This window comes from Pyrenophora tritici-repentis, chromosome 1, assembly GCF_003171515.1.
Source record: "Pyrenophora tritici-repentis strain M4 chromosome 1, whole genome shotgun sequence".
NCBI lineage: Eukaryota > Fungi > Ascomycota > Dothideomycetes > Pleosporales > Pleosporaceae > Pyrenophora > Pyrenophora tritici-repentis.
The window spans coordinates 7,967,000-7,991,243 of record NC_089390.1 but is presented as its reverse complement, the minus strand read 5'-3'; the positions used below and the strand labels follow the sequence as shown (position 1 = coordinate 7,991,243).

At 51.8% G+C, this 24,244-nt stretch overlaps 14 protein-coding genes across 14 annotated transcripts; 5 read left to right on the top strand and 9 right to left on the bottom strand.

The window, feature by feature from the left end:
* Positions 1 to 724: 724 nt before the first annotated feature.
* Positions 725 to 2,388, bottom strand: PtrM4_030800 (NarK, Nitrate-nitrite transporter; the record flags this gene model as incomplete). The annotated part of the gene is made up of 4 exons (XM_001941986.2): positions 725 to 1,387; positions 1,434 to 1,921; positions 1,971 to 2,119; positions 2,273 to 2,388. The coding sequence occupies 4 exons, from the start codon at positions 2,386 to 2,388 to the stop codon at positions 725 to 727; spliced, it is 1,416 nt and encodes a 471-aa protein (XP_001942021.2).
* A 984-nt stretch (positions 2,389 to 3,372) lies between these two features.
* On the bottom strand, positions 3,373 to 4,344 carry PtrM4_030790 (TT-ORF1 multi-domain protein; the record flags this gene model as incomplete). Its single annotated transcript, XM_001941985.2, has 2 exons — positions 3,373 to 4,136; positions 4,200 to 4,344. 2 exons carry the CDS (start codon positions 4,342 to 4,344, stop codon positions 3,373 to 3,375), a joined length of 909 nt encoding a protein of 302 aa, XP_001942020.1.
* Positions 4,345 to 4,864: 520 nt separating this feature from the next.
* Positions 4,865 to 5,458, bottom strand: PtrM4_030780 (uncharacterized protein; the record flags this gene model as incomplete). The annotated part of the gene is made up of 2 exons (XM_001941984.2): positions 4,865 to 5,177; positions 5,232 to 5,458. The coding sequence occupies 2 exons, from the start codon at positions 5,456 to 5,458 to the stop codon at positions 4,865 to 4,867; spliced, it is 540 nt and encodes a 179-aa protein (XP_001942019.1).
* A 509-nt stretch (positions 5,459 to 5,967) lies between these two features.
* On the top strand, positions 5,968 to 7,760 carry PtrM4_030770 (PlsC, 1-acyl-sn-glycerol-3-phosphate acyltransferase; the record flags this gene model as incomplete). The annotated part of the gene is made up of 2 exons (XM_001941983.2): positions 5,968 to 6,245; positions 6,305 to 7,760. 2 exons carry the CDS (start codon positions 5,968 to 5,970, stop codon positions 7,758 to 7,760), a joined length of 1,734 nt encoding a protein of 577 aa, XP_001942018.2.
* Positions 7,761 to 7,851: 91 nt separating this feature from the next.
* Positions 7,852 to 8,157, top strand: PtrM4_030760 (uncharacterized protein; the record flags this gene model as incomplete). The annotated part of the gene is made up of 1 exon (XM_066103921.1): positions 7,852 to 8,157. The coding sequence occupies one exon, from the start codon at positions 7,852 to 7,854 to the stop codon at positions 8,155 to 8,157; it is 306 nt and encodes a 101-aa protein (XP_065966123.1).
* A 583-nt stretch (positions 8,158 to 8,740) lies between these two features.
* PtrM4_030750 (uncharacterized protein) lies at positions 8,741 to 9,504 on the bottom strand (the record flags this gene model as incomplete). The annotated part of the gene is made up of 2 exons (XM_001941982.2): positions 8,741 to 9,027; positions 9,105 to 9,504. 2 exons carry the CDS (start codon positions 9,502 to 9,504, stop codon positions 8,741 to 8,743), a joined length of 687 nt encoding a protein of 228 aa, XP_001942017.2.
* Positions 9,505 to 10,437: 933 nt separating this feature from the next.
* PtrM4_030740 (uncharacterized protein) lies at positions 10,438 to 11,011 on the bottom strand (the record flags this gene model as incomplete). Its single annotated transcript, XM_001941981.2, has 2 exons — positions 10,438 to 10,589; positions 10,639 to 11,011. The coding sequence occupies 2 exons, from the start codon at positions 11,009 to 11,011 to the stop codon at positions 10,438 to 10,440; spliced, it is 525 nt and encodes a 174-aa protein (XP_001942016.2).
* A 600-nt stretch (positions 11,012 to 11,611) lies between these two features.
* Positions 11,612 to 14,197, bottom strand: PtrM4_030730 (ubiquitin carboxyl-terminal hydrolase 14; the record flags this gene model as incomplete). Its single annotated transcript, XM_001941980.1, has 3 exons — positions 11,612 to 11,756; positions 11,813 to 14,045; positions 14,170 to 14,197. 3 exons carry the CDS (start codon positions 14,195 to 14,197, stop codon positions 11,612 to 11,614), a joined length of 2,406 nt encoding a protein of 801 aa, XP_001942015.1.
* A 187-nt stretch (positions 14,198 to 14,384) lies between these two features.
* On the bottom strand, positions 14,385 to 15,053 carry PtrM4_030720 (uncharacterized protein; the record flags this gene model as incomplete). The annotated part of the gene is made up of 1 exon (XM_066103920.1): positions 14,385 to 15,053. The coding sequence occupies one exon, from the start codon at positions 15,051 to 15,053 to the stop codon at positions 14,385 to 14,387; it is 669 nt and encodes a 222-aa protein (XP_065966122.1).
* Positions 15,054 to 15,501: 448 nt separating this feature from the next.
* Positions 15,502 to 17,633, bottom strand: PtrM4_030710 (uncharacterized protein; the record flags this gene model as incomplete). Its single annotated transcript, XM_066103919.1, has 3 exons — positions 15,502 to 16,529; positions 16,584 to 17,160; positions 17,211 to 17,633. 3 exons carry the CDS (start codon positions 17,631 to 17,633, stop codon positions 15,502 to 15,504), a joined length of 2,028 nt encoding a protein of 675 aa, XP_065966121.1.
* A 336-nt stretch (positions 17,634 to 17,969) lies between these two features.
* On the bottom strand, positions 17,970 to 18,875 carry PtrM4_030700 (Med4 domain containing protein; the record flags this gene model as incomplete). The annotated part of the gene is made up of 2 exons (XM_001941978.1): positions 17,970 to 18,679; positions 18,728 to 18,875. The coding sequence occupies 2 exons, from the start codon at positions 18,873 to 18,875 to the stop codon at positions 17,970 to 17,972; spliced, it is 858 nt and encodes a 285-aa protein (XP_001942013.1).
* Positions 18,876 to 19,441: 566 nt separating this feature from the next.
* Positions 19,442 to 20,627, top strand: PtrM4_030690 (FRQ1, Ca2+-binding protein (EF-Hand superfamily); the record flags this gene model as incomplete). The annotated part of the gene is made up of 4 exons (XM_001941977.2): positions 19,442 to 19,452; positions 19,969 to 20,054; positions 20,105 to 20,400; positions 20,448 to 20,627. 4 exons carry the CDS (start codon positions 19,442 to 19,444, stop codon positions 20,625 to 20,627), a joined length of 573 nt encoding a protein of 190 aa, XP_001942012.1.
* A 682-nt stretch (positions 20,628 to 21,309) lies between these two features.
* Positions 21,310 to 23,360, top strand: PtrM4_030680 (endosomal integral membrane protein (P24a); the record flags this gene model as incomplete). The annotated part of the gene is made up of 3 exons (XM_001941976.2): positions 21,310 to 22,405; positions 22,460 to 23,233; positions 23,293 to 23,360. The coding sequence occupies 3 exons, from the start codon at positions 21,310 to 21,312 to the stop codon at positions 23,358 to 23,360; spliced, it is 1,938 nt and encodes a 645-aa protein (XP_001942011.2).
* A 442-nt stretch (positions 23,361 to 23,802) lies between these two features.
* Positions 23,803 to 24,030, top strand: PtrM4_030670 (uncharacterized protein; the record flags this gene model as incomplete). The annotated part of the gene is made up of 1 exon (XM_001941975.2): positions 23,803 to 24,030. The coding sequence occupies one exon, from the start codon at positions 23,803 to 23,805 to the stop codon at positions 24,028 to 24,030; it is 228 nt and encodes a 75-aa protein (XP_001942010.2).
* Positions 24,031 to 24,244: the final 214 nt, after the last annotated feature.

Below are 24,244 nucleotides of genomic sequence, written 5' to 3'. Positions count from 1 at the left end.
ACTGGAATCGAGACACGCAGGTCTGAGGACAAAACGGCGCGTAACAAGTGCAGTGGGCGTGGGTGTGTGTGTGTGTGTCAAGTCGAGAGTTGCTGCGATGCGCATCTTGAATCTACCAGTGACGTTGTTCGAGGCCTGTGCGCTAGTCGGTGGGTTTAGCCTCAGTCTAGCCTTGATAACTCTGCAGTTCGCATGTGTGAAGCTTGGAACGCGGGACATGTAGGCCATTAGTGGGCCTGGCTACAGTAATGGTACTCAAAAATCAACATTTCAGACTCGATACTTTGATTTGATTAACATTCTTGCCATTTGCCCGTGAATCATTGTAGATTGTATTTTCGAAACTCTCCTTGCAGTCGGCCGTGTCGCACGTGCGCTCGCGTGCTCTGTTTCCTGTTTCGGACAAGTCGGGACAAAAGCCGTCCCGCATGCGCACCATGCCTTTTGCAATGACGCCCTGATTCGACGCGGGAATACGCTTATCAACGCTACCAGGACAAATTCCTGCCTCACTAGTCCCCATTGGATTGACAAGACTAATGGCATGTCTAGATGCAGCCACTCGGAAGGAGACGTCCATGTACGCTCATGACATGTGGGAAACCTGCATGTAACAACTGCACTACTACTACCCCGCCTCACCTGAGGTCCTCACCGCTTCAGATAATGTCCACCTTACTATACTATACAACAGACCAATAACAACTTCTCTTGTCATTGGTAGCTACAAAACATACCGGAACATCGGGCCATAGTTCTCCAATGTAATGTCCTGCACATGTTCCCCTCGCTCTATCGCTTCCTGTCTCGCCAACTTCTGTTCCACTACCGTCCCATGTTTCTTGTCAAGCTTCTTGTTTTCCCACACAAGCACAGTCCTAAGCAGAAGAGATAGGATGCAAAACAGGAACATGAATCCTGCACACACTGACTGTCCTTTTACATAAAGAGGCTTCTCTGATTTCGGATACAAGCGAGTACCCAGCAGTGGACCGCATTGCCCGACGAGATTCAGAATGATAATGCCAGTACCTCGTCTTGTGTCGGATCCTTGATTGTTGGTGACCCAAGGCAGGACATTGCCAATAGCTGGGAAGATACCGGCTGCTGCAAGGAACACGCCGAAATATCTTGCTCCCACTGTCTTGGTTGTAGCCAAAATCACATATCCAGCACCACCAATCGCGGTAAGTATAGCAATTACGATGCCTCGCTGTTGCGTTCGGTCAGCGATATAGCACGTCGCGATGACCATGAGGAACGAAAGGAAGAAGGGCGGTGCCGTCAACCCCTGAGCGTTGACTTTCGAAAATCCCATCTCAGCCAGAATAGTTGGCAGGAAAACGGGTAGCGAGGAGAATGCTACATTGCCGGAGAAGTACATGATCTGTGCAACTGTTAGTCGAGCACTTTGCGTCGAAACATTAACTTACTCCCAAGATCCATCCTTTAAGATCCAAAAGCCCTTCAAACATCTCCTTGAAATTGATACTTCCAATTCTCGTTGCAGCACCGGCTTGTGCCACGCCACGAGCCCTCGCAACAGCCTTCTCCTCTTCCGTCAAAAACTTTGCCTTCTCGGGACTGTCCGGCAGAAAGAACCACGCCATCGCAGCCATGACGATTGTTGGCAAGCCTTCCACCAAGAACAAGACTCTCCATTGCGCCATTCCGGGATCGCCACTCGTAATACCGTATGCCAACGCTCCAGCAAACGTGTTCGCCAGCGGTGCAGCCGACAAAAACAATCCGCATCGTAAGCCTAGCTCGTGCCTCAGATAGAAGAAGGAGAGTAGGTAGGGTACTCCAGGTCCGTATGCAATTTCCGCAACTCCCATCAGAAAGCGGAGCGCCATCATGCCCTCCCAGTTATGCGTTGCAGCCTGTGCAGTCGAGACGATGCCCCAAGCGAGGACGCAAGCTGGACCATGTCAGCTATGTAATAATCAAACGCTTACAACGAGACTTACTGGACGCCCAGATGTGAGGAGGAACCACCTTCCACATGATAGTCAGGAACCCAAAGACAATGTACGAGATGTAAAATATAGTAAGAAGCCACTGGTACTGCGAGCTGCTGAGCTTGAGGTCCGTGTCCAAACCAGCAATACGGGCATTTCTATCGTTTTATCGTTAGCAATTCATCCATCTATTTATCACGAAACCAATACTTTGGTTGTGATAAGCACCGAATTCGAGACTCAGTTGAAGCAAAGGCTTCCACTCAACACGTGACGTCCCCGAACCAGATAGGAAAGCAAGCTCGACATACCCGATATTCGATCTATCCAGAAACGCCAACAAATACAGCGTCGCCAGCAGCGGCACCATATGCTTGTCGAACTTGCGTACCACCCTCTTCTCAACTACGGGGTCGATATCCGCCATCCTCACTGCACCATGACTACTACCAACCGGCGAGTCAGCTTCTACATCGCCTTTTTCCCGTGCCACAACGTCCGTATTTGCCTCCTCTTTTCCCTCATGTACCACCGCCGCTGCTGCTGTGGTATCCCGTCTGGGCGCGGAAAAAAGCAAACGCATCTTGGACAGTCAAAAACGCGAGAAAAACGTTGGGGAGACGCAAGACTAGGGAGATGGGGGAACAAGGCAAAGTATAAGCATTTTATCCAAGCCTCCCGTTTGCTTTGGCCCTAAAGGCTTGACTAAAGAAATGCCGGGTCCGATCGGCGCTTATGCGCTCATTGATGTGAGATGTGCGGTTCGAGCTACCCAGTTGGGGTAAACCACCACTTGAAGTTCGCCCTCACCTCCTCACCAGAATGCATGCGCCTTGGTATACACAGAGTAATGACAAGACACTAGTTGGAGATTTCAATGGGCCATTTATCCAACTATACTTGGGAAATGATCATCTGGCTAGGATGATACTAGTACTGTAACTGTATGACATGATGAGGGCGTGCGGCCTTGACGATGTGGGGTGTGGGTAGGTGGGGAGATCGTCATTGGGGGGCTCCCCCGGGCGGCGACATGATTTTCGAAGGGTAACATCCGGCCGCCGTGCGAGACCGGAATATGACCGAAGAAGTATGACAAAGCTCGGACTGCTAGCAAAAGTATATAAAAGAAGAAGAAGAGGACAATATCGTTCTTGATAGGTTTGTCTGTTTCTTTCGTTGTAACGTTGTCTAGGTCTGAAAGTCAAAACGAGCGCGAATTGTCAGCAACACTGACGGCGCCAACTCGCGTCATGTCAAGTTCCTTCTGTCATACATTCTCTACTATGCATCGCGAGTCTCCCAATCGGCCAAATAAAATCTTATATCCGGATACCCCATCCCATAACGCCATCCCGTAACTCGTCAGCAAATTTCTAACCAATGTGTCCCTTCTTCCATTCTTTACTCATTAGACCGAGATATGCTGCATAGTCTGGCCCTGCCCAACCTGCGGTCCCAACCTTGGCAGCGGCTTTAACCTGTGCTGCTGCACTGGTGTCTTACTCGTCCCCGGCAGTGTATTCGTGCCCGGGTAGGGTTTCTTTGGATCCAGCTTCTTCGATTCAACAGGCGGCTTGAACGGCTTGGGCTGACCGGGCTTAACAGGCGTCTTCTTTTCTGAAGGGTATGCCGGCTTCGGGGTTCCGTTGGTTCCAGGCAAGGGCTTTAGTAAAGAGGTTTTGGATGGTCCTGCCGGTACAGAATTGGGACCCTTGAATGGCGGAATTGATCTGGTTGCTCCGCCAAGGGCTTTCTGACTGCCTCCTACGAGACCGCCGGCCGCTTTCGACGCGTTGCTGCTTACGCCGCCAATTGTACTGTTTGCGCGGCCTACGACCCCACCGGTCACTTTGGATGCGTTGCCTGTTACGCCTCCGAGAGCCTTTTGACCTCCTCCCACAACGCCTCCCATGACTTTCGATGCACCGCCAACCGTGTTCTTTGCTCCTCCGACTGCTCCGTTTACTTGGCTACCTCCAGGGTACTTCTTTGCGCCTATTGGTATCCCACTACCACCCTTGGCGCCGCTCGTTGTTGGTTTACTATTCGCAGGCGTCGAGTTGGAGCGCTTGATGACTGGTTTACGCGCCGTCGAGGGTAAGGCTGTGGCCGAGGGCTTGTAGGTTTGGCCTGTGATGGCTGTGCCATAGCTTGTTGCTTTGCGCTCGATGCCTGGACAGACATTCAGTCAATCCCTTGATCACGATGGCATTGTGAATCGAGACGAGCGCTTACCAGTTCCTACACTCCTTCCACCATTCTCAATCATATCTCCCGCTTTGATCAATGCGTTGCCACCATATTCTCCTGCCGTCTTTTTCCCTGCCTCCACAAAGCCTTCAACAGAGTTCCAAATGATGTTTTGAATAAAGCTTGCCATATTGTACGTATATTATGTGGAACTATAATCGAGATGCAGGTTGGGGTTTTCGAGGAGTTGGTTCAGGGAAGATCTATAGTACGAGATTCAACGTCGAGATTCCAGACTCGATTGGACCATACCTGGTCGATGATGATGGCCTTTTGGCGCCACTGCAGCTACAACCTGTTTCGACTATGCAGGGGATGCGCCACCCCGCGTTGGAATGACGTAAATGGTGACACGCCACGTTGGGGCCGACCATAAATGCTGGCTGCCGATCTCTAGTGCAGGTTTTGGCTTGCGCAATACCTTCATGTGCCAGTATGTCACTGGCCTTTGGGTTTGTTGAGCTGTGACAGGCAAGAACCAAACGGCAAAGTGGCTGGGCCGAAAAATTGACAACAATCGATTCCACTATTCTTACAGAATGCGCTACCATAAAGGGAATATTTTCCATACGCCGTATGCAATCGAAGAAGAAAGAAAAAGCAAAGGAACGCTCGTAACGGCTCATTACACCCAACAATAATTCCCAAAGTTAAGCACCTTGCCTAGCTTTCTCAGCGCAGATCAATGCGATGATTCGACTCAACTCTGCGCTCTGTGCAAACTGCTCCTGCTTTGTCTTTTCGTCTACATCCTCGCAAGCTGCAATGTCGTTGCTGACAGTCAACATACGGTTCTGCAGCGTGAGCAGCTTGGCAAGCGTATTGTCGAGGAAGGGTGCGCTGAATGTGATGTTTGTGGGTGATGCACCGTTGTTGGGAATGCGCATTTCGAGCTTCCGTGGAGGTTTCTTGCTAGGGGTTGATTGAGTCTGGGAAGGGGCATGTTGTTGCTGTGGTTGAGGCCTGAAGGATGTCAGTGAACGCCTGATGGTAGGGGTTCAGCGTCAGATGGCTCACTTCTCACGCTCGACAAAAGTCATGTTCTCAGCCATCTCAGCGACGCGGTTTGCGATTCTCGAGGCCATGATGGTGTAGGGTGACATCTGGGGCTGCGATGCGCCGTTGGTCGCTCCATTTGTCTGGGGGTTCTTCGCCGCAGTGGGCTTCTTCGCCGCGTTCCTCGAGGCTGTGGTCTTGTTGGCCGTGCGCTTGACTGGCGCAGATGCTACTGAAGCCGCGGGCATTATGGGGAGGGAATGTGTATAAGGTTTGAGATCAAGTCTGGTAAACTTTTATCAGTTCTGAGTTCCGCGGTATGTGCAATGATTCAATCGACACGTATCGAGCCCATGAAACGACTGCGCAAGGACAGGGTAGCTGACGAATCGTGACCTACGTAGTATTTGAATGTGTGGATGAATAAAGTTGGAGAAACAACGTAGGCAAGGAGTTCAAAAGTCGGGCTATCAACTGTAGAAATGCTTATAGATGGTGTTACTCAACGGTTAATGACCTAACGAAGGGGTAACGCGTGCTTCAATATCTTGCTTGGTTGACTTTGTTGCACGACGCCACACGGCGACGTCATGCCACGGCTCACCGACCGGGGTCGACAAGGCACAAGTGGAGCATCCATCTTGATCTCGAACCGTTAGCTTGCACTGACGTCGCGGGTAACCCGTTACTGGTGCTGCCCGTAGTCATGTCTAATGTTTGAACTTTGATGTTTGTCCGTTTGTATACTTTGTGAAAGATGCCACCAGCAACGAAGAAGCCCGTCGTTGCTAAGCCAGTGGCTGCCAAAACGGGGGCTAAGAAGCCGCTTGCTGTCAACCAATCAGCGACCAAGTCGCCAGTACCGGCGGCTGTCCAGAGGAAGAAGAAGGTAGACCTTGGTGCTGGTTTGCGGGTCACAAAAGACCCAAAAGACAATGCCGACGCGCATCCGGCTGGGCCACCGCGGTTTGGTGAGTTGACGCAGGCAGAACGAGCCTTCACACTAGCCTCGACCTTCCTGTCTGGAGTCCTAGCGTAAGTACACATGTTGTAACATTGGAATGCTCGAGCAAGAATCAACTAATGAACCGCAGCATAAGCGCATCTCAGTTCCTGGGTGCTCCATTGAAGCTCATCGACCCTCAATTCTACGATGCTTACATGGCGTATACCAAAGAATGTTTCGCCATCCTAATCACCTGTCTGACCCAATGGTGGGCCCCAACCGTCGTTCGTGTCTCGGGCGACTCCAGCATGGTTGGTCAGCTCATCAAACGAAAGGATGGATCTCTGCGATGCAACTTCTCGGACCGCATGGTTCTCATGGCAAACCACCAACTCTATACTGATTGGCTGTACCTCTGGTGGATTGCCTACACAAACAACATGCATGGCTTCATCTATATCATCCTAAAGGAGTCATTGAAAAATATACCCATCATCGGGTGGGGTGCACAGTTCTATAACTTCATCTTCTTGTCAAGAAAATGGGAGGAGGACCAGAGGACATTCAAGAAGCATTTGAGCAAGTTGAACAAGAAAGGTGACCCCATGTGGCTCATCATCTTTCCAGAAGGGACCAATCTCTCGCCGACTACGCGTGAAAGGAGTAAGCAATGGGCAGATAAGAATGGACTTCAGGATATGAAGCACCAGTTGCTTCCTCGTAGCACCGGTCTGCGCTTCTGTCTGAACGAGCTCAAGGAGACCACAGATTGGCTTTATGACTGTACTATTGCCTACGAAGGTATTCCACCCGGCCAATTTGGCCAGGACATCTTCACCCTCCGCTCCTCCTTCTTTGAAGGCCGACCTCCCAAATCCGTCAACATGCACTGGCGGCGTTTCCGCATTTCGGACATTCCTTACGAAAACACTCATGCGTTCGAAGTCTGGCTAAGGAACCGATGGAGGGAGAAGGACTACATGCTTGAGTATTTCAGTAGGCACACGCGGTTCCCCGCCGAAGACTTTTGGAAAAATCATCTCGACATGGACACCAAAAGCGAGAGCAGCAGAGGAGGACCGAACGGCAGCCGCACCATCCGAACCGTTGCCCGACCAGCCGTGCAGATTGAGACGGAGGTGAAGAGCGGAAACTGGAATGAATTTGTCAAAATCTTTGCTCCCATAACCTCCGTCATGATGGCCTTGACGGTAGCCTACGGCGCCTCTCCTGAAGACCTACCCATACCCGGCGGCAAAGAATTCTTCGAACAGCATCTCAAAACGCTACTTGGACAAGGCGGAGGCGAAGTAAAAGGCCTCCCCAGTCCCGACCAGCTCGAGAGAATGATCGAAGGCGCCGCTAAAATGGGCGCCGCACAAGCTGCTGAAGGCCAAAAACAAATTCCAGAAGCTCAACGACTGACGCAAGAGAACCTAGCAAAGCTTGTCAAGGAAACAGCTATTTCGAGCGGAGCAGTCATGCCAAACGGAATGCGAAGAGCAAGCACAGCGCTACCGCCACCCCCCCCTAACACAAACGATGCAAACGCCCACTACCGCAGCCGCAGCGAGAAGACCACAGAGCACAGGCAATATGCCTAAAATGAAAGTAAGCCCAAGTCCAGGCACTAAGAAAGCCCCAGCAGTCCGCGTCCCACCTCCCAAACCCAAACCTCCAACGATCAACGGCCCAATGAAGGAAGTAACAACAGCATCGGGCGTAACAATCAAAGTGCCCGCCTCGCAAGTCCAAGCAGCAGCAAAAACCAACGGTGTGCTTACCATGGCCAATGGGGTGAAGATTAAAATTGATAGCAAGGATGTGGAAGAGAAAAAGGACAAGGGAGGTGGCATGGTTATGACGGCGGGTGGGGTGCCGATTAGAGTTACAAAAAGTGGGGGTGTAGAGGTTGGTAAGGCGACTGTGAATGGTGCTGGAGCAGTGAAGAAGACTGCGGATGCGAGTAAGAAGAAGGGAAGTGGGCCGCGGAAACTCTGATAGGGAGTAGCGAGTGGGATAGGTATTAGAGGGCGTTCTTTGTGGTGACGGTTTATTTTTCTTGGGAATTGGGATGGGTAATGGTTATAGGATGCGTAGTGGAGATATTTGGCGTTGTGAACCTTTTGCCTAGTCCTCACTTGTTGACCTTGTCGTTGATGTAGGATTATGGCCATATATATATATACTATGAACAGCAATCCAAATACCGCATCTACCCAGACACCTCCACCTTGTTTCGTTCCATTTCCCAATCAACCCAGTCTGACTACCAACCCAAGCCCTATACCCCTAATCCTCCATCCGCTGTCCTCAACCTTTAATGAGAATACCAAGTCGTCTTCTCAACATGCATACTCCTCCACTCCCAGCGTTGAAGTAAGCGACCATCATTTACCCTCTCACCACTGTAAATGTAGAAAAGCTTCTGGTTAACAAACAGGAACATTCCCAATCTCAAATGTAGCAGAAACATGCGGAAGATGGAACGTTGAGAGACACAGCCGAACGGCTAGTGTAGAGCAAAGAAAGAAGAGCAAAATCGACCCAACAACAGTATTAGACAAAAATCCACAACAATCTCTCACCTAATCTTCCCCTTCTTCGCAGCAGCCTCATCCTGCTGCGCCTTATGCATCTTCGCTCTCGCACTCTTACTACCGCCCAACTTGGGTCCTGCCATGACCGGCGGCGCGCCTTTAACGGGAGCAGCAGGTGGTTTACGCATTTGGTGTTTTGCTTCCATGGATTCAAAATACTCGGTTCGGAATCGTTCGACTAGGGCGTCTTCGTTTGTGGGGTTGTGCATGCTGTTTGAGGATGGGTTGGTGGTGGGGAGGGTGGAAGGAGTAGTCGTGTCAAAGTAGGATACTGGTTCGGGGGGTGTTAGGTAGGCGCATTGAGAGGTTGCAGGGCAACTAGACAAAGGGAGGTGGGATATAACATACGTTTTGCTTCTGACAATACGGCTTCGACCATTTTATCACGGCGTACATCTTCATCCGTCTTGCCATTACGCCTGGGTTTACGCCACGCATACCCGTACTTGTTTTTCCATGGCTTTGTTGATGTTGGCGTCTCGGCAGATTCCCCGCTATGAAGTCGTTTCCACGCTTCTTCCGAGCGAGCTGCTGCCTGTGGGCCCAGGTCGACTTCCTGGAGTTTGCCCTGTCCGGCTGCTAACCGATTACTGTGTTCCGTGTCTACTGGGGCGTCTGCAGTCACTAGGCCCTTTTTCAGGGCTGTGTCGGCAAAGCTGGGTTTTAGGTCCGGCGCAATGGCTGCTACGGTAGCCTGAAGGTGTTTTGGTATGGGCCAGCCGTACTGGCGATAATTCTTTTCAGCCATGCGGGCTTCTACATATTCCGACCTAGCAGATTAGCTTCTGCTGCTTGGACATTGACTGACGTGGTGTTCTTGCTCGCGCGACTTCTTACATCTGCTTGTCATGCTGATCTACTACCTGGCCTGTTTGCGCGACAAAGCGGCTGGTGTACTGGTCTGGTCGCGGCACATGGTCCTGACCGACTAGCTCGCTACTGGGCTCCTCTGTTGTGCGCTTCGCCTCTCTCAAGCGGTCGCGTGGGCGCCTCCGGTTGCGCAATATCTCTTTCAAATTGAGAACAGACTCCTCCTCTTCCTCGTCCCCGTCCTTGGCCTGGGCTGGTGGTGACTGCGCTTCGTTCCGAGTCGCGGCATCGGGTGATTGCAAAATCGAGACAGTGGGCGCATCGTCTTCGGTGACTGCGCGCTTTGGGTGCGCAATCTTACGGCGCTTGAACCGTATCGCCGGTGCTGAGCTATCTTCTGGTACCGTCGCCATAGCTGGTTGGTAGTGCGAGATAGGAAGTGAAGCGTCGGGTTTGGGAAGTTCAAATAGTACCGAGGTTCCGAACGACAAAAGGTCCACTGCGTCATAGCTAAGGGTAACCATTCCGCCCTTCACCAGATTTACCGCAACAAATTAAAGAGTCAAGTGCAAGATAATTGAAAACAGTGCCGATACCAGTGCTCGGCTTGGATGGAATAGAGTCATTTCATCAGTTTCGGGGCACCTGCATGGCGTGACAATCAGCTCATCTAGTGAATCGGCTTCTGCAGCTTCTTAGTCAATCCCGGCACACTGAACGCAGCCTCTCGTTTCGACTTTTTTTTTCATTGCGACATTTAGGTATTCCTCCTTAGCCTACTAATACAGGTAGCCGGCTGCCATAACGCTGCAACGCCCAAGTCCTTCCTTTCACTGCCCTGGTATCAATTTGGTGTTGCCATCAATCTCCGCTAGGCCGTAGCAGAAGATACAGTCTCAATTTCTACCTTTGGCAGCGGCGCAGACTTGCCGCCGAGGTCTGTTTGCCGTGCGTTGGGGTTCTTGGTGTAGTAGTTGGAAATGGCGGATTTGATGGCGTCTTCAGCAAGCATGGAGCAGTGTACTATGTACAGTCAGTAAGTCTGCCAATCGTCTCTCGTCAGAAGACTTACGCTTCACAGGTGGTAGGCAAAGCTCCTTTGCAATCTCCGTGTTCTTGATCCTCGCCGCGTCCTCCAACGTCATACCACGGACCAGCTCGGTCAGATAACTTGAACTGGCAATGGCACTGCCGCAACCGAAAGTCTTGAACTTGACGTCGCTGATGGTGTTGTTGTTGGGGTCAACGCGGATCTGAAGCTTCATGACGTCGCCACATGCGGGTGCGCCAACAAGTCCTGTGCCAACATCCGTGTCCGACTTGGACATGGAGCCAACATTTCGTGGCTTGTTGTAGTGGTCGAGCAGTGCTATGCATGTTAGCTGCGCGTCCTCAAACAAGCAAGTCTTGTCCCATGGGCTACTCGATATCGCCACCATGTCCATGTTTTCGACCAAGATGAAGGTTACTTATCTTTCTCATGGTAGTGCCTCCTTCCAACGGCTGCCATGGCAGGTGCGGCTGTGCGAATAGGTGATGCAATGCTGGGCCTGGCGGCCGTTGCGACAAGTCTTCCGGCCTGGGCGGGCACTGCTGCTGCGACTCTCCTGAACATGGTGGTGATGGTTGTGTGTAGTGTTTTTTGAGAATCCGCGCTATCAAATTTGATGGGTGACAGTGGCTGTAAAAGTGGGTTAATGTTGGTGTAGGTGTCGTGGTAGGCGGAGGCGATGGATGGCGACGGGCATTTGAAGTAATGCAAAAGCGTACTTTGGCGACGTAAGTCCGTGCGCAACCCCACACTTATCACATGGAACCGCTGCATCTGGACCGGAGAACATGACTTCACCCGTCCATCCATCACATGGAATCTTCTACTTCTACTTTTATCGAATCGCCGCCTTGGCCATGTTTACTATTCGTAGCAGCTCGCGCCACTCTATTCCATACCACTCTCTTTTCGCCGTACCATGATGCTAATGCTGACCCGAGACAACTCCGCGCCCACCATGCTAGCTCGTCACATGCGACCTAGACCATCTGCCTTACAAACGTCTGAAAAAATATACATAGGCAAACTTCTTCATTTCCTCCACGTCCGCAGCCTTGGCAACCTTCTCGTCATTGAAGAGAACCCATGACGCACCTGTCTCATCTGGCAGCTGTTTGCGCACAAACGCAACGTAGTGTCTACCATTAGTTAGCAAACCGTTACATGTATTGGGAGAACAGCCATCTAGACTTACCCAGCATGGATAGAACTGCCCTTGTGGCACACAATTGACTGTAGTTGAAACTTGGCCGGCAATTGATCACTACCAGCCAACACTTTTTCAGTCTGTTCCGTAGCAGCCTCCGCGTCTCCGCCTTCATCGAAGTCGCCAGGTGCATCCGGGTGGCTGAATAGCCAGTCAACAGCGCGCTCCATATCGCCACCAGTCTCCTTCAGAGCCTGTCGTGCCTGAGGAGCATTGAATCCCATGGCACCCAGATTGTCAATCTTCTCGGGGTCGATAACCGAGGTAGCGGCCGTAGCAGACCCGGAGCTAGCGTTGAAATCGACAGGTTCATCGATATCCGCGTCCTCCATATGTGAGAACAACCACATTGATGCTGCTTCGGCATCTTCATTGCCAGTCGCATGTAGAGCCTTTTCACACCTGACTCTTGGGAATCCCATGGCCTCGAGCATTGACAGCGCCGCCTCATTGGGAGTCCATTTGTTCGAAGAACCTCCAACTGCCCCCGTGTCCATCTCATCCGGAAGTAGCTCCTCGCCTTCGCTCAAGCCTTTTGACTTGTAGGCGTCGAACGAGAATGGCTCGTCATCAACTATAACAGGTACATCCTGCTTTGTGGGTACCCAATTGACCAGTTCGAATCGTCTGGCATTGATAGCCAAGACTGACGGGAATGTCTTGAACATGCTCCTCTTTGTGAAGCCATCTTTGCTGCCACAAGCGCTGCAGGTGAGTTCAACCAACTCCTCAGCTGTGAAAATATCCAAGCATTCCTTGAGCGAGACAGGCTCAAACTCTTCCTTCTCTTCCTTCTTGCCATTGCCATCAGTGACGTCCATCTGAGACTCTTTTGGTATTCTTCGAATGGGAACAGGAATGGAAATATTCTCCTGTTCGTCCGTTCTATATCGAACGCGCTTGCAGCCGACACATTGTAACCGCTGCTCCATAGCAAAGCAAAAAGCCTCGACGGGATCTTTATGAGGTGCGACGTGCTGGGAGCGTGAGATGAGCTTGAGCACGTGTAGGAGTAGTTCGAATGCATCTTGTTGTCGCATTGTAGAAAATTCAGGGTGGCCTCGTCCGATGAGGTGCTTCAACATGGCAGGCGCAAGTCCGCGCTGGTGTGGGATCTCTGGGCTGTACTCGTTTGTGATGACATCCGTGTCCGGCTTGGAATATCGACCTGAGATGATACCGTCGGCAATCTTGCGTAGCTGGGTTTCCAGGTCCTCAGCTGGAAGCACTGCATCTGGTGGGCCTTGGTCCGGCAGATAGTAGCGCTGTTTGAACTCGGGCATTGAGAATAGGGCCTGTAGAGTGCTGTTGAGATAACAACTGTTGCCCAGGTTTTTCAGCCCTGTGAACTCTGGTCCAAACAAGGGCTGGAGCTCCTTGCCATCCTCTGTCACCATGGCAAAGTCCCATCGCAAGTTTTGTTCCACCTGCATCTCTGTGAGACTCTTCTCCGTCTTGACTCTATCCTTGATGTTGATGCCCCAGTGTGCGAGGTGATCCGGTAGCTCTGGGTCGACACGCTCCTCGTCGCAAGCATAGCAGTATATATCGGCCGTGCCATCGGCAGTGAGGGAGCCGAGTTTGACTGCGACAGGATGGCCAGTCGACTTGGTGTGTCCTACGCCATGTGAGTTGCCACCGACGCCACCAAACTGCTGACGTCCACAGCCCAGATTGCCACAGGTCAAGCAAAGCCACAGGTTCTCGTTGAGCTCGCACTCTGAGCAGTGACCCAACTTCTGGGACTCGATCTGCCGTGCTGCTTCTTGTTCCAGACAGAGGGTATGTTCACAAGCCGTAAGCTCCTGCTCCCATGCCTTGACCTCCTGCTGCGTCGCGAACGTGTTTGCCTTGAGAACAGCATTGACAATTCCAGGAAGTTTCCCTGAGCTCTTGTCGACGTCGTCGACGTTGCATTCGTAGCACTTGACTTGTGTGGTGGTGTCGTAGCGGTCGGACTCTGTTTCAGCTGCTACGGCAAGCTTGGTCATCTTCTGCGGCGGCTCATCACGCTTGACCCTCTTTCGCGTGCGCTTGATGTTGAGTACAAGTGGGTGGTTTGTAGACGAAACATGGAGCAGGGCGTGACCGCGGTCGCTTGTGCATCCTCCATTGAAGCAGTAAAGGCACACATCGAGGCCCGTGGGGTCGTCAATTGAGTCGAAGCACTGGGTGCAGTCCTCGCGGTAAACCGACTGTGTCGGACCTGGGGGATGAAGCTCTGTGACTTGTTAGTACTACATATCGATGCCATAGCTCCAGGCCAGGTTCCAAGCAGGCGGCCTTGCCCGCATGTCCCATGTTCCATGTCCCGTTTTGCGGCAGATACGGAGATACACACATACCTGGCGCGTTGACATGCGTACAAGCCATCTTTGGAGGGAGCAGAGCGAGATGCAAGAGGAGAATGTAATGGCTACACGCGACGGTTTGCTAAAGCGTTTGAAATGTTTGGTATGACATCGGCGCTACGCTAGGCTACCAGGGCTACTGGTTACTCCCCACCGCGGGGCACTAAAAGTGGGCCCCTTCCTTCATACCACCGGTACATGACCAACCCTCACTTCCCCTGCTGCCGTGCATTCAGGGACCAGTTCTGGAACTGTGTGAACAGCACTGGCTGCAACCGGCTTTTCTTGTCTGCAAACCACTCCTTCTGCGTCTCGGCGTACACGTCTACCACCCCAGCATAGTTACCCTTGTCCAGACCAATGAGCACCTTGACAACATGCAGACTGGCCGAAGCACATGCGTCTGCATGAACCTTTGCCCCGTTTCCTAGTTTAGCCTCCTCGTGTATGCCTTTCAGCAAGTCCCATACTTCCTCAATCCTCTCCGGCTTGGGCAGTGGCGCCTTTCGCTTCGTGCGCGTATCCAAGAAAGTCTTGAGTATCTTGCTTGCTTTGTCTGCCGTCTGCTTGTTGGCATTTGCACGAGTTCGGCGGAGTACTGGAAGAAGGACATGGAGAGTAAGCGGATTCGAGTACTGCTTTTCCAGATATACGGCCAGTAGATCAAGAACCCTTGATTTGAACTGTACAACGTTCTGCTTGGCATCCTCACGTTCCTTCTTCTTGCTTGTGGTCTTGCTTCGCTCTTTGAAGATCTTGCTGAGGTGCGGGTCGAGGGCCATCATCTGCTCATCATCCATGTCGGACTCGTCAGACGTGTCCTCTGCCGCGTCACAATTGACATCTGGTTTTGATGTCTGGAGAGTCATAGCCAACATGTTGTTGAACTGAGTCAGCTCTGCATCCTCTTCGTCTTCTTCGTCGTCGCTTCCGTCGCTGTCGTCTTCACTGGAATCGGAATCGGCTGAAGCATCATCATCGTCCGCTTCCCTATCAATCATCTCCACGTCAGACTCGTCTTCATTATCATCGCCTGAATCGCCCTCCTCGGCATCCCCGTCATCTTGGTTGAAAAGCTCCTTTTGTCCTTCCAGATTCTCTTCAGTGTCCAAGATCTCAGTCAATGAACGCAGCCCTTCGGCAGTAATCTCGGACGCAAAGATGGAGAACGCTTCTTCTCCTATGCGACGGAACAGAGTACGTGTATTACCCGAGAAAGAAAGCACTATCTCGACGAAAGCGTTCTGACCATCCGAGGTGGATGTCTTCTTCTTCTTTGACGACACCTTGCGTGAAGCCTCAAAGGCTTTGTAGGACGCGTCCAGATCATCGAGCATCATGACAGCGTCGCCTTCGCCATTGTAGGCTTGCAGAAGTGTTAGTGAGTACAGGAGCAGGAACCCTTCCGCAGCCAGCTCGTTGCCAGCGATCGAACCCTGGATGTTGTGTTAGATGGACTGGAGCACGAGGAGAACATACACATACGCTCGCGGATATCGCGTCAAGGCTCTGCAATCCCTTTTCCATGGTACTCCGCACTGATGCATCCGCCTTGAAGGCAAGTTCCAACTTTGTAGACTTGCTACTCTTGGATCTAATCATCTCTATAACCATGAGTGCGACATCAGAGCGCGCTCCAAGCTTGGCGTCAAGCAACTTGGTCAAACAAGAAGAGAGGCGCTCTTGAAACATGGTCCGGCTGCGATCACTGATAGCAGGAAGGGGCATCTTCTTGGTATCCGCGTTTTGAGCGGGGACAAAGTAGGCACACTCAACCAGTGTTTCCAATGTCTCGCGAAGCCAGTTGGATTTTCTGTCTTCTGGCGCGCGGCCTTGTCGTCGGTGAGTGACCTCTTTCAAAAAGACTTTTTCGTTGAACTTTTCGTATCGCTTATATTGCTTTACGGTATTCAGGAGAAGATCTGCGATAGCCTGGCGACGGCTATCTGCAGCGGACTGCTCCTCGGTTTCTGGGCGCAAGATCAATGAGCTGAGATGACGCACAATCTTCGTCAGGCTTTTGTCGTCTGCTGATGCGAGAATCTGATCGAGCGTTCTCGTCTTGGTGATCCGATCAAATTCAATGCTGCCATGCTTTGAAGTCAAAGCAACAAAAATGCTAACGGCCGTTCCGTCATCTTGTTCTGCTCTAAGCTGGACCGAACTCAATGCAGCCAAGGCGGCTGAGTGAAGGAATCGGTCTTCTTTCTTGCTCTGATTAATCAGGGTGCGCATCAGGTTAGGGCTGAAGAGGGCCGTCACCGTCTGCTCTGGGACACGTGCGATCATCCTACTCAACAGTTTGAAGCCCCAGGCTTTGCGTTCGTGAGATGCGGAAGAAGAGAAGAGATTGCCTATTCATGTCAGCCGTTCGAACTCGTGCCAATACTCTGCAATGATGAACTCACCGTCGACAGTGTCGATCCAGAACTGAGGGAATTCTGTTTTCTTGGAATCGTCCTTGTTCTGTTCATCCCTACGTAGAATCTCTGAAAATACTAGGTCCCAAGTAAACGGGGGGTTTGGGTTCGTAGTCCCAGTCTTTGTGGCTTCGTCCTTGCTATCATCTGACTCGCCCTTGTTGAAATCCTCCTTCAAAATCTTGGCTAATCGGGAACGTTCTTTTTTCGCCAGAGGATCTTTGCGGTGCCAAACGCCTTCTGGGAGTGAGTCTGGGTAACTCGCTTGGACGGTAAGCCATACAGCTACACCTTCAGGCGTAGAAACGAGCTTGAACGCGTTCAAACGCTCAAGTACTTCCTCTGCACATTTCTGGTACTTTGGCTGGCCTTTGAGGCTTCTCACTGCTTCGACAAGTACCATGCCGCATTCTTCGCGTAGCCAAGGGATGTCGCGCGCCATGCGATATACTTGATCCAGTAGCTTGTTCCAGCAATCCAATGAAAGCTCGGGCTCAACGACTATGGATGATTGCATAATGGCCTTGAATCCGAAAAGCTTCCCAATTGTGTGGTCTCGTTTTTCCTATGGTCGTTAGCAATGCAAGTGCGTGTATTGCGCGCCATGTGTCTTACCTTTCCAGGTACATTGCCCTTGGCCTTGGTCTTCTCCTCTACCATTTTGATAACAGATGCGACATCGAGTTCCAGATGTTGGATCTTGTGTGACGTATCCCCGAAAATTTGCCGTAACAACTCGGTGAGCGTGAGCGAGAATCCAACTCTAGCGGCTTTGCGTTGACTGCAGAGACCTTTTATCAACCGTACCAAGGCTTCTTCCACATCTTTGGCGGCCGGCTCGCTCTCAGGCGAAAATTTTACAATGATTTGCTTGGCGGCTTCAAGACGAACGTCGTCATCTTCTGCAGCCAGGTCTGCGTACAGCTTTGAGAGCTTGACCTTGTCTTGAATGGATGGTCTATGCCGTTTTGCGGGTGCCTCGTCTACCTTTTCGGCTTGGTCGACATCGCGCTCCCGTTTACGCGTCTTGTTCGCCATTTTCTTTACTGAAGTACTGGCACGTATGTTGGAGTTGGCAGTCGCGTAGAGGTTTGAGCAAAGTGAAGCACGGTATTCAAGAAAATTTAGGCGCTAACCCTGTATGGCCTAAGCTTTCAGGGTCCAGCAGCAACCTTGCTTGGTCAATTACGACCAGAAGGTGGACTTGGACAGGTGAGTCTCTGGAGTATTTCACGGAGATTATTTCTTTTCAAGAATTTGAGGATAATTGTATCTGCTACATATGCGGGTCAATGTCTCCGCGAGTCGAATTCACAGTCTACGCGCAGGAAGGCCTACTGATGGCAGAATGGGACCAATCATTCATTGTGTCATTTAGTCCTCCATATCATCAAGACCGGTAAACACACCAAGCTTGATTGCTGGTCTTGGAGCGCCCCGGTCACGATGTTCCTCGGGTTCCTTGGCAGGTGAAGCTTTCGACTCGACATTCTGACCCAATGCCTTCAACCTTTCCTCCTCCATATACGCTGGTATGTTGAAGGTATCCAGATCCTTGCCCTTCTCGCGCCAGTACTGCAGACTGTATAGGTTGCCGGCGCGAATCCTGTCGTTGTTCGGCCAAGGGTACCATGGCAAGTTGCTAGCCTTGAGCTTCTTTAGCCACTCCTCTTCTTCGGGGGTGACTTCAGGCGCGGGGGCATCGGCATCTCCGCCCTCTTTTTGGGCCTGAAGGCCATCGTTTGCCGGATCTGTGGTCTCTGGTACGATGGCAGGCGTGTTCAAACCGTTGGTGGGAAGACTGCTTGAAGCTACGTCTTCCTCTTCCTTGTCCTTGTCCGGTACAGGAACAGGCTCGCGGTAAGTTGGCGGTACAGTGTATCGGGAGATGTTGGTCGCGTATTGCAGCAGCTCATCAAAGGGAACGGCGCGCGAGTCTTGGGGGAACGTGGTCACTGGGGTGTTGAAGAGGTCATGTCGCAGTTCTGCGAGTTTCTTGACTGAATTTTTGAGCTGCTCTTCAAGTGCATCGGCTTCGGCGCGTAGGAGCTGAATGCGAACATGGTTTGCTTGGTGTTTGGCAACTGCAACGTGTCAGCTGGCGTTGGTAGTCGACACACATGATGGCATACGCTGGTCCAGCCCTTCACTCAGTTCGTCGTCGGCGGTGAAGAGATCGATGGCGGCCTGTGGGGCTGGGTTGTAAGCAGCGATGGAATCGACTAGCGTGGTCAGGGCCTTTTCAACGCGTGCAAACTGTGTGTTGAGCACGTCATCCATCTCGGGTGGGGGATGGCGTGGTGGAGTGTGAAGGCAGTGACATATGAGAAGATCAAGCATTGATTGAAGACGCGCATGCACGTGATGAAGATGATGCACATGCGCGCATTGGCGCTCTACTGACTAGAGTCGCGGGGTTGCCCGCCAAAGGCGCATGAGAAAGCGGGCCATGACGAACACGGCCATGTGTGTCGTCTAGAACGGATGGAGCTGTCACGACGGGCAGCAGCATCAAGCCTGAAACGCCGTCTCGTCCCTAGTTGCAAGCTTGTACTGTATATCCTTCACATGCACACCCCCTACCCTACTCTCTCGCAAAGCCCAGGTCCTGGTCTGGTTTCGTTCGCACAGAAGCAGCGGTTTGCCTGTTCCTAGACTGCCGCGCCCCCGTTCGCAGCAAAAGTCGACCCCACGTCTTCAATTGGTCCGCCACCACGGTCAGCTACCGTACTTTGACTGCTGCTCCGCCCACCCACATCCCACTGCCTTGCGCTCTTCCTCGTTGTATATTCCTGCGCGCCCCCGTCCTACTTACTCACTCACCATATTTCGCACATCTCGAAGCCATGGGTAAATCGTAAGTTCCTTCTCCTTCCTCTTTTATTATGCGGGGCCATGCCGCCTTCCGTCTGAAGTTTGGAGCACGAGTGGTGCTCTTCCCTCACGACAAGTCAAAGTATACGTGAATATCATACGCTGGCTGGGCGGCCGGACCTCGCAATGCATTGCATACAGAAAGCGCATATACCGCCCATCCGCACCCGCTTTCGACCGCAACACGTACAGACATGCAACCACGACTCGATCCCCGTAGCGACGATGAGAAGCATGCGCGCAAATCCCCCTCACCTCACCTGCCTCTGCACACGGGCGGGATACCGCTACTCGAACATGACCATCCGCCTCTCAACTTTGCGCGCCGCCATCACACCCAAGTACCCAGCCATGATGAGTCTGGATACGCGCACTACACCGACATACGCAAGGTTGCCCTGGCGAATGCTACACGTGGTTTCGAAAAGGAGCTGGGGTTGCGCTGCGGCATAGCTTGTTTGGAAGTACAGAATCACCAGCTGACGGTGCGATACTATAGCCAGAGTAAACTGTCCCAGCAGGAGCTGGCCGACCTCCAGAAAGCGACACACTTCGACAAGAAAGAGCTACAGCAATGGTACAAAGGTGCGCATAGATTGGGCAAAGTTAGCCAGCTTGTGACTGAGTACATCTAGGCTTCCTGAAGGATTGTCCCTCAGGCATGCTCACCAAGGAAGAGTTCCAGAAGATCTACAAGCAATTCTTCCCATTCGGCGACCCGTCATCATTTGCAGATTACGTCTTCAACGTATTCGATGCAGACAAATCAGGCACAATCGACTTTAAAGAGTTCATCTGCGCACTAAGCGTCACGAGCCGAGGCAAGATGGAAGACAAGCTCGATTGGGCCTTCCAGCTGTACGATATCGACGGCGACGGCAAAATCAGCTACGAGGAAATGTTGGCAATCGTAGAAGCCATCTACAAAATGGTATGCGACGTGGCACACGAGCGAGAAATATTGTCTGACACGTATAGGTCGGCTCCATGGTTAAGCTCCCAGAGGACGAAGACACGCCCGAGAAGCGCGTCAAGAAGATCTTCCGGATGATGGACAAGGACGAGAACGGCAGCTTAGACATGGCCGAGTTCAAGGAGGGCTCCAAGCGCGACGAGACTATCGTATCGGCCTTATCTCTGTACGACGGTCTTGTTTGAGGGGCAGGAGGGTTGATACCCGGTGTCGTTTTTTGTACTTGCTTCGTCATGGTCGATATCAAAGCGCATTTGTGGGATTCTGGCATATCATCATTCCCTTGCTGTTAGGGATGAAGAGGGTTGACATCGCCTCGGCGTACCGGAAATTATGAGCGACATATATGCAGCTCACAGTTTAGCTACAGGAGTGGAGGGTGCAACAATAACTTTCACGCTTCACGCTTCACGTCTTGTCGTCCGGGTGAGACGTGTGCATGTGCTTCCCAATTGACATGACCTTGTCAACTGCATGCACGCAAAGGAAATATAAATATCGTTACATACGCTTGCCCAAGACCCTGCGTGCGGAAATTGTGGCTTATGCCCGCCTTGGCACACGCGTAGCTTTGTTCGGCCACCGTCATGTAACCTTGAGCTCTGGACAGGTCGCTTCAGCACTTGAGCATTACACTGGACTGCTATTGCTACGCTTCTTTGTAAAGAGCCCTCGACGATTACTATGGACGACTCACATGTCTAACGACATCCTTCCGATTACGATTGACTTTCGGCCACGACGTTCCCGCAGCGCTAACTAAGTTTCGGTACTTTGCCTAGCATCTTAAGCTGACACAGGTCGCCTCCACAGCGCCTACAAGCCACTCTGTCACGCCTCTCCTAGACAACTGACCTCGTCTACACAATGCGGCGACTCGATGGATACACATCTGGCGCCCTTTTGGCCGCATTTCTAGCAGTCGCCTCCTCACCCGCCGCAGCTTTTTACTTTCCAGGAACCGCGCCGACTTCGTACAAGACCGGAGACGCCGTGCCACTGTACGTCAATCGCCTCACACCCGCCGACTCGCAAAACGACCCAAAGCTACGATCCGTCTTCTCCTTCGACTATTATCATCCGCCCTTCCACTTTTGCCGCGAAAGAGATGGCCCCAAAGAAATTCGCGAAAGCCTGGGGAGCATCCTGTTCGGCGATCGCATACAGACGAGTCCCTTTGAGTTGAAAATGGGCGTAAATGAGACGTGCAAGCTCCTATGTGAAGCCCCGTATCCAGGCAAAGATGCGGCCTTTGTGAATAGCAGGATATACCAGGGCTACGATTTCAATTGGTTAATAGACGGCCTACCCGCCGCACAGTCGTTGCGAGAACCGGGCTCCGACGAACCCTTCTACCAGCCTGGCTTTGCACTGGGCCTCGTGGACGAGGATGTGCCTATGCTCAACAACCACTACGACATTCTCATCGACTACCACGAGGCTTCGCCGGGCAACTTTCGCGTCGTGGGTGTGCTGGTCGATCCATACTCAATGGCAGACTCGAGAAGGCAGGGCGATAATCAGGCTACATGCACCGGTCAAACCCCCCTCGTTCTGAAAGAAAACGACGAAGACAAGAATCTGGTCGTCTTCACGTACGGTGTGTACTGGAGACCTAGCCCTACTCCCTTTGCAACGCGATGGGACAAGTACCTACACGTCTACGACCCTAAGATCCACTGGTTCTCGCTCATCAACTCGGCCGTCATTGTTGTATTCCTCGTCGGCATGGTTAGCACCATTCTCGTTCGCACACTCAAAAAGGACATTGCGCGCTACAATCGGCTGGACCAACTTGCGCTCGACGACTTTGGCGAAAGTGGCGATGCGGACGATACTGTCGATGATTCAGGATGGAAGCTGGTACATGGTGACGTTTTTAGACCACCGCAGAACCCGCTACTACTGTCCGTCTTGGTAGGCAATGGGGTTCAGCTCTTTGCCATGACGGCGTTGACTATAGGTAAGTTGCCAATTTTCATCATGGTAGCGAGGCTTTGGCTGACATTAACAACAGTGTTTGCGCTGCTCGGCTTTCTATCCCCCAGCAACCGTGGCGCTCTCGGAACCGTCATCATCATCTTCTACACAATCTTTGGCTTCCTCGGAGGCTATGCTTCCGCGCGCACGTACAAGTTTTTCCACGGCGAATCTTGGAAGCTATGCTTCTTCTACACCCCGGTCGCATTGCCTGCCATTGTCTTCGGTGTCTTCTTCCTCATGAACCTGTTTGTCTGGGGTCGGGGCGCATCCGGAGCTGTGCCCTTTTCCACGATGCTAGTCGTCGTCATCATCTGGTTCGTCATCTCCGTCCCGCTTAGTGTCGCGGGTTCCTGGCTAGGATTCAAGCAAGCCATCATTGAACCACCCGTTCGCACAAACCAGATTCCACGCCAAATCCCGCCTGTGGGCGGCTACCTGCGCCCTCTACCTTCCATGGCTCTGGCTGGTGTCCTCCCTTTTGGCGCCATCTTCGTCGAACTTTACTTCATCATGAACTCAATCTGGTTCTCAAAGGTCTACTACATGTTCGGTTTCCTCTTCATCTGTTTCGGACTCATGATTATCACCTCTGCCGCTGTCACGGTGTTGATGATTTACTTTTTGCTTTGTGCCGAGAACTACCATTGGCAGTGGCGCTCCTTCTTCACCGCCGGTGCGAGTGCTGCGTACGTCTTTGCTAGTTGCCTGTTGTACTGGGTCAAGGACGTTAGCTGGACAAGTTGGACGAGCGGAGTCGTGTATCTGGGATACTCGGCGCTGCTGAGTGCCCTGGTATTTGTCCTCACTGGTACGTTTGCTTCGAATTCTCCCTGTTTGATATTCGGACTTGCTAACAGGAACAACCAGGTACAATTGGCTTCCTAGCTAGTTGGTATTTTACGCTCACGATTTACAAGTCTATCAAGGTCGACTAGGGGGGTTAAATATGAGTTGCTGGGGTGTTTATATATCCAATAGAACTACAAAACCTACATATGTCTTGATGTTTCTGTGTGCCAGTATATGTTGTCTACGCGGTTCAAGTTTAACGTAACTCTCCGCAATATAACAATGCCACGTTCGAAGCAGCGTGATTAGTCCTGCGCGACCTCTACAGCTCATCGCCAGCCCCATGTCTGCCTGCCTTGTCCGCCTCGCGTGTCTAAGGCGCCCTGTATTTACGCGCGACTGGGCGCAGCAGCAAACAGGGCGCCTTGGCAATATGCCTATTCCGCATTTGCCGGTCAAGATCAGGCACCTGTTCCCAGAACAGGTCATTACATTTTTTGAAGCCGCAGGTTGACAGTCTTGTATAAGAGTCGCCCTTGCCGCTGTTTTCTGGTTGTGCAAAACTGAAGGTTGTACTAGGGAATCTTAATGATGGCACCCAGACGGAGCGGCCACGGCTACGGCCATAGCGCAGTTTGTGACGGCGCTTTCGCAAGCATCGAGACGCAAGTCTCCCTCGCCTATATCATCCTATTCACCCTTGTTTTCTTCTTCATTTTCGCCGCCTTGTTCTTCGTTCGCAAGCGGAGTGGTCGAACAGGCAAGGCACTTGTCAGTACATCGTATATCAGTGCCGTCGTTATGATGCTCATGTAAGTCTGCGCCTTTCCCTCTTCTTACAACGTACGATATAAGAAAGACTTGTACGAAAACACGTACTAATGAAATGATAGTTCAAACATACTCGAAACAGTCTCCTTCATCCTAATCTCCTGCAACACGACAAACTACTTCAACTACCTAAATATGGTCATTGCTTCAAACGTCTTCTACGCCCTAGCTACATGGTGTCTCCTGTTCGTCACAGTAT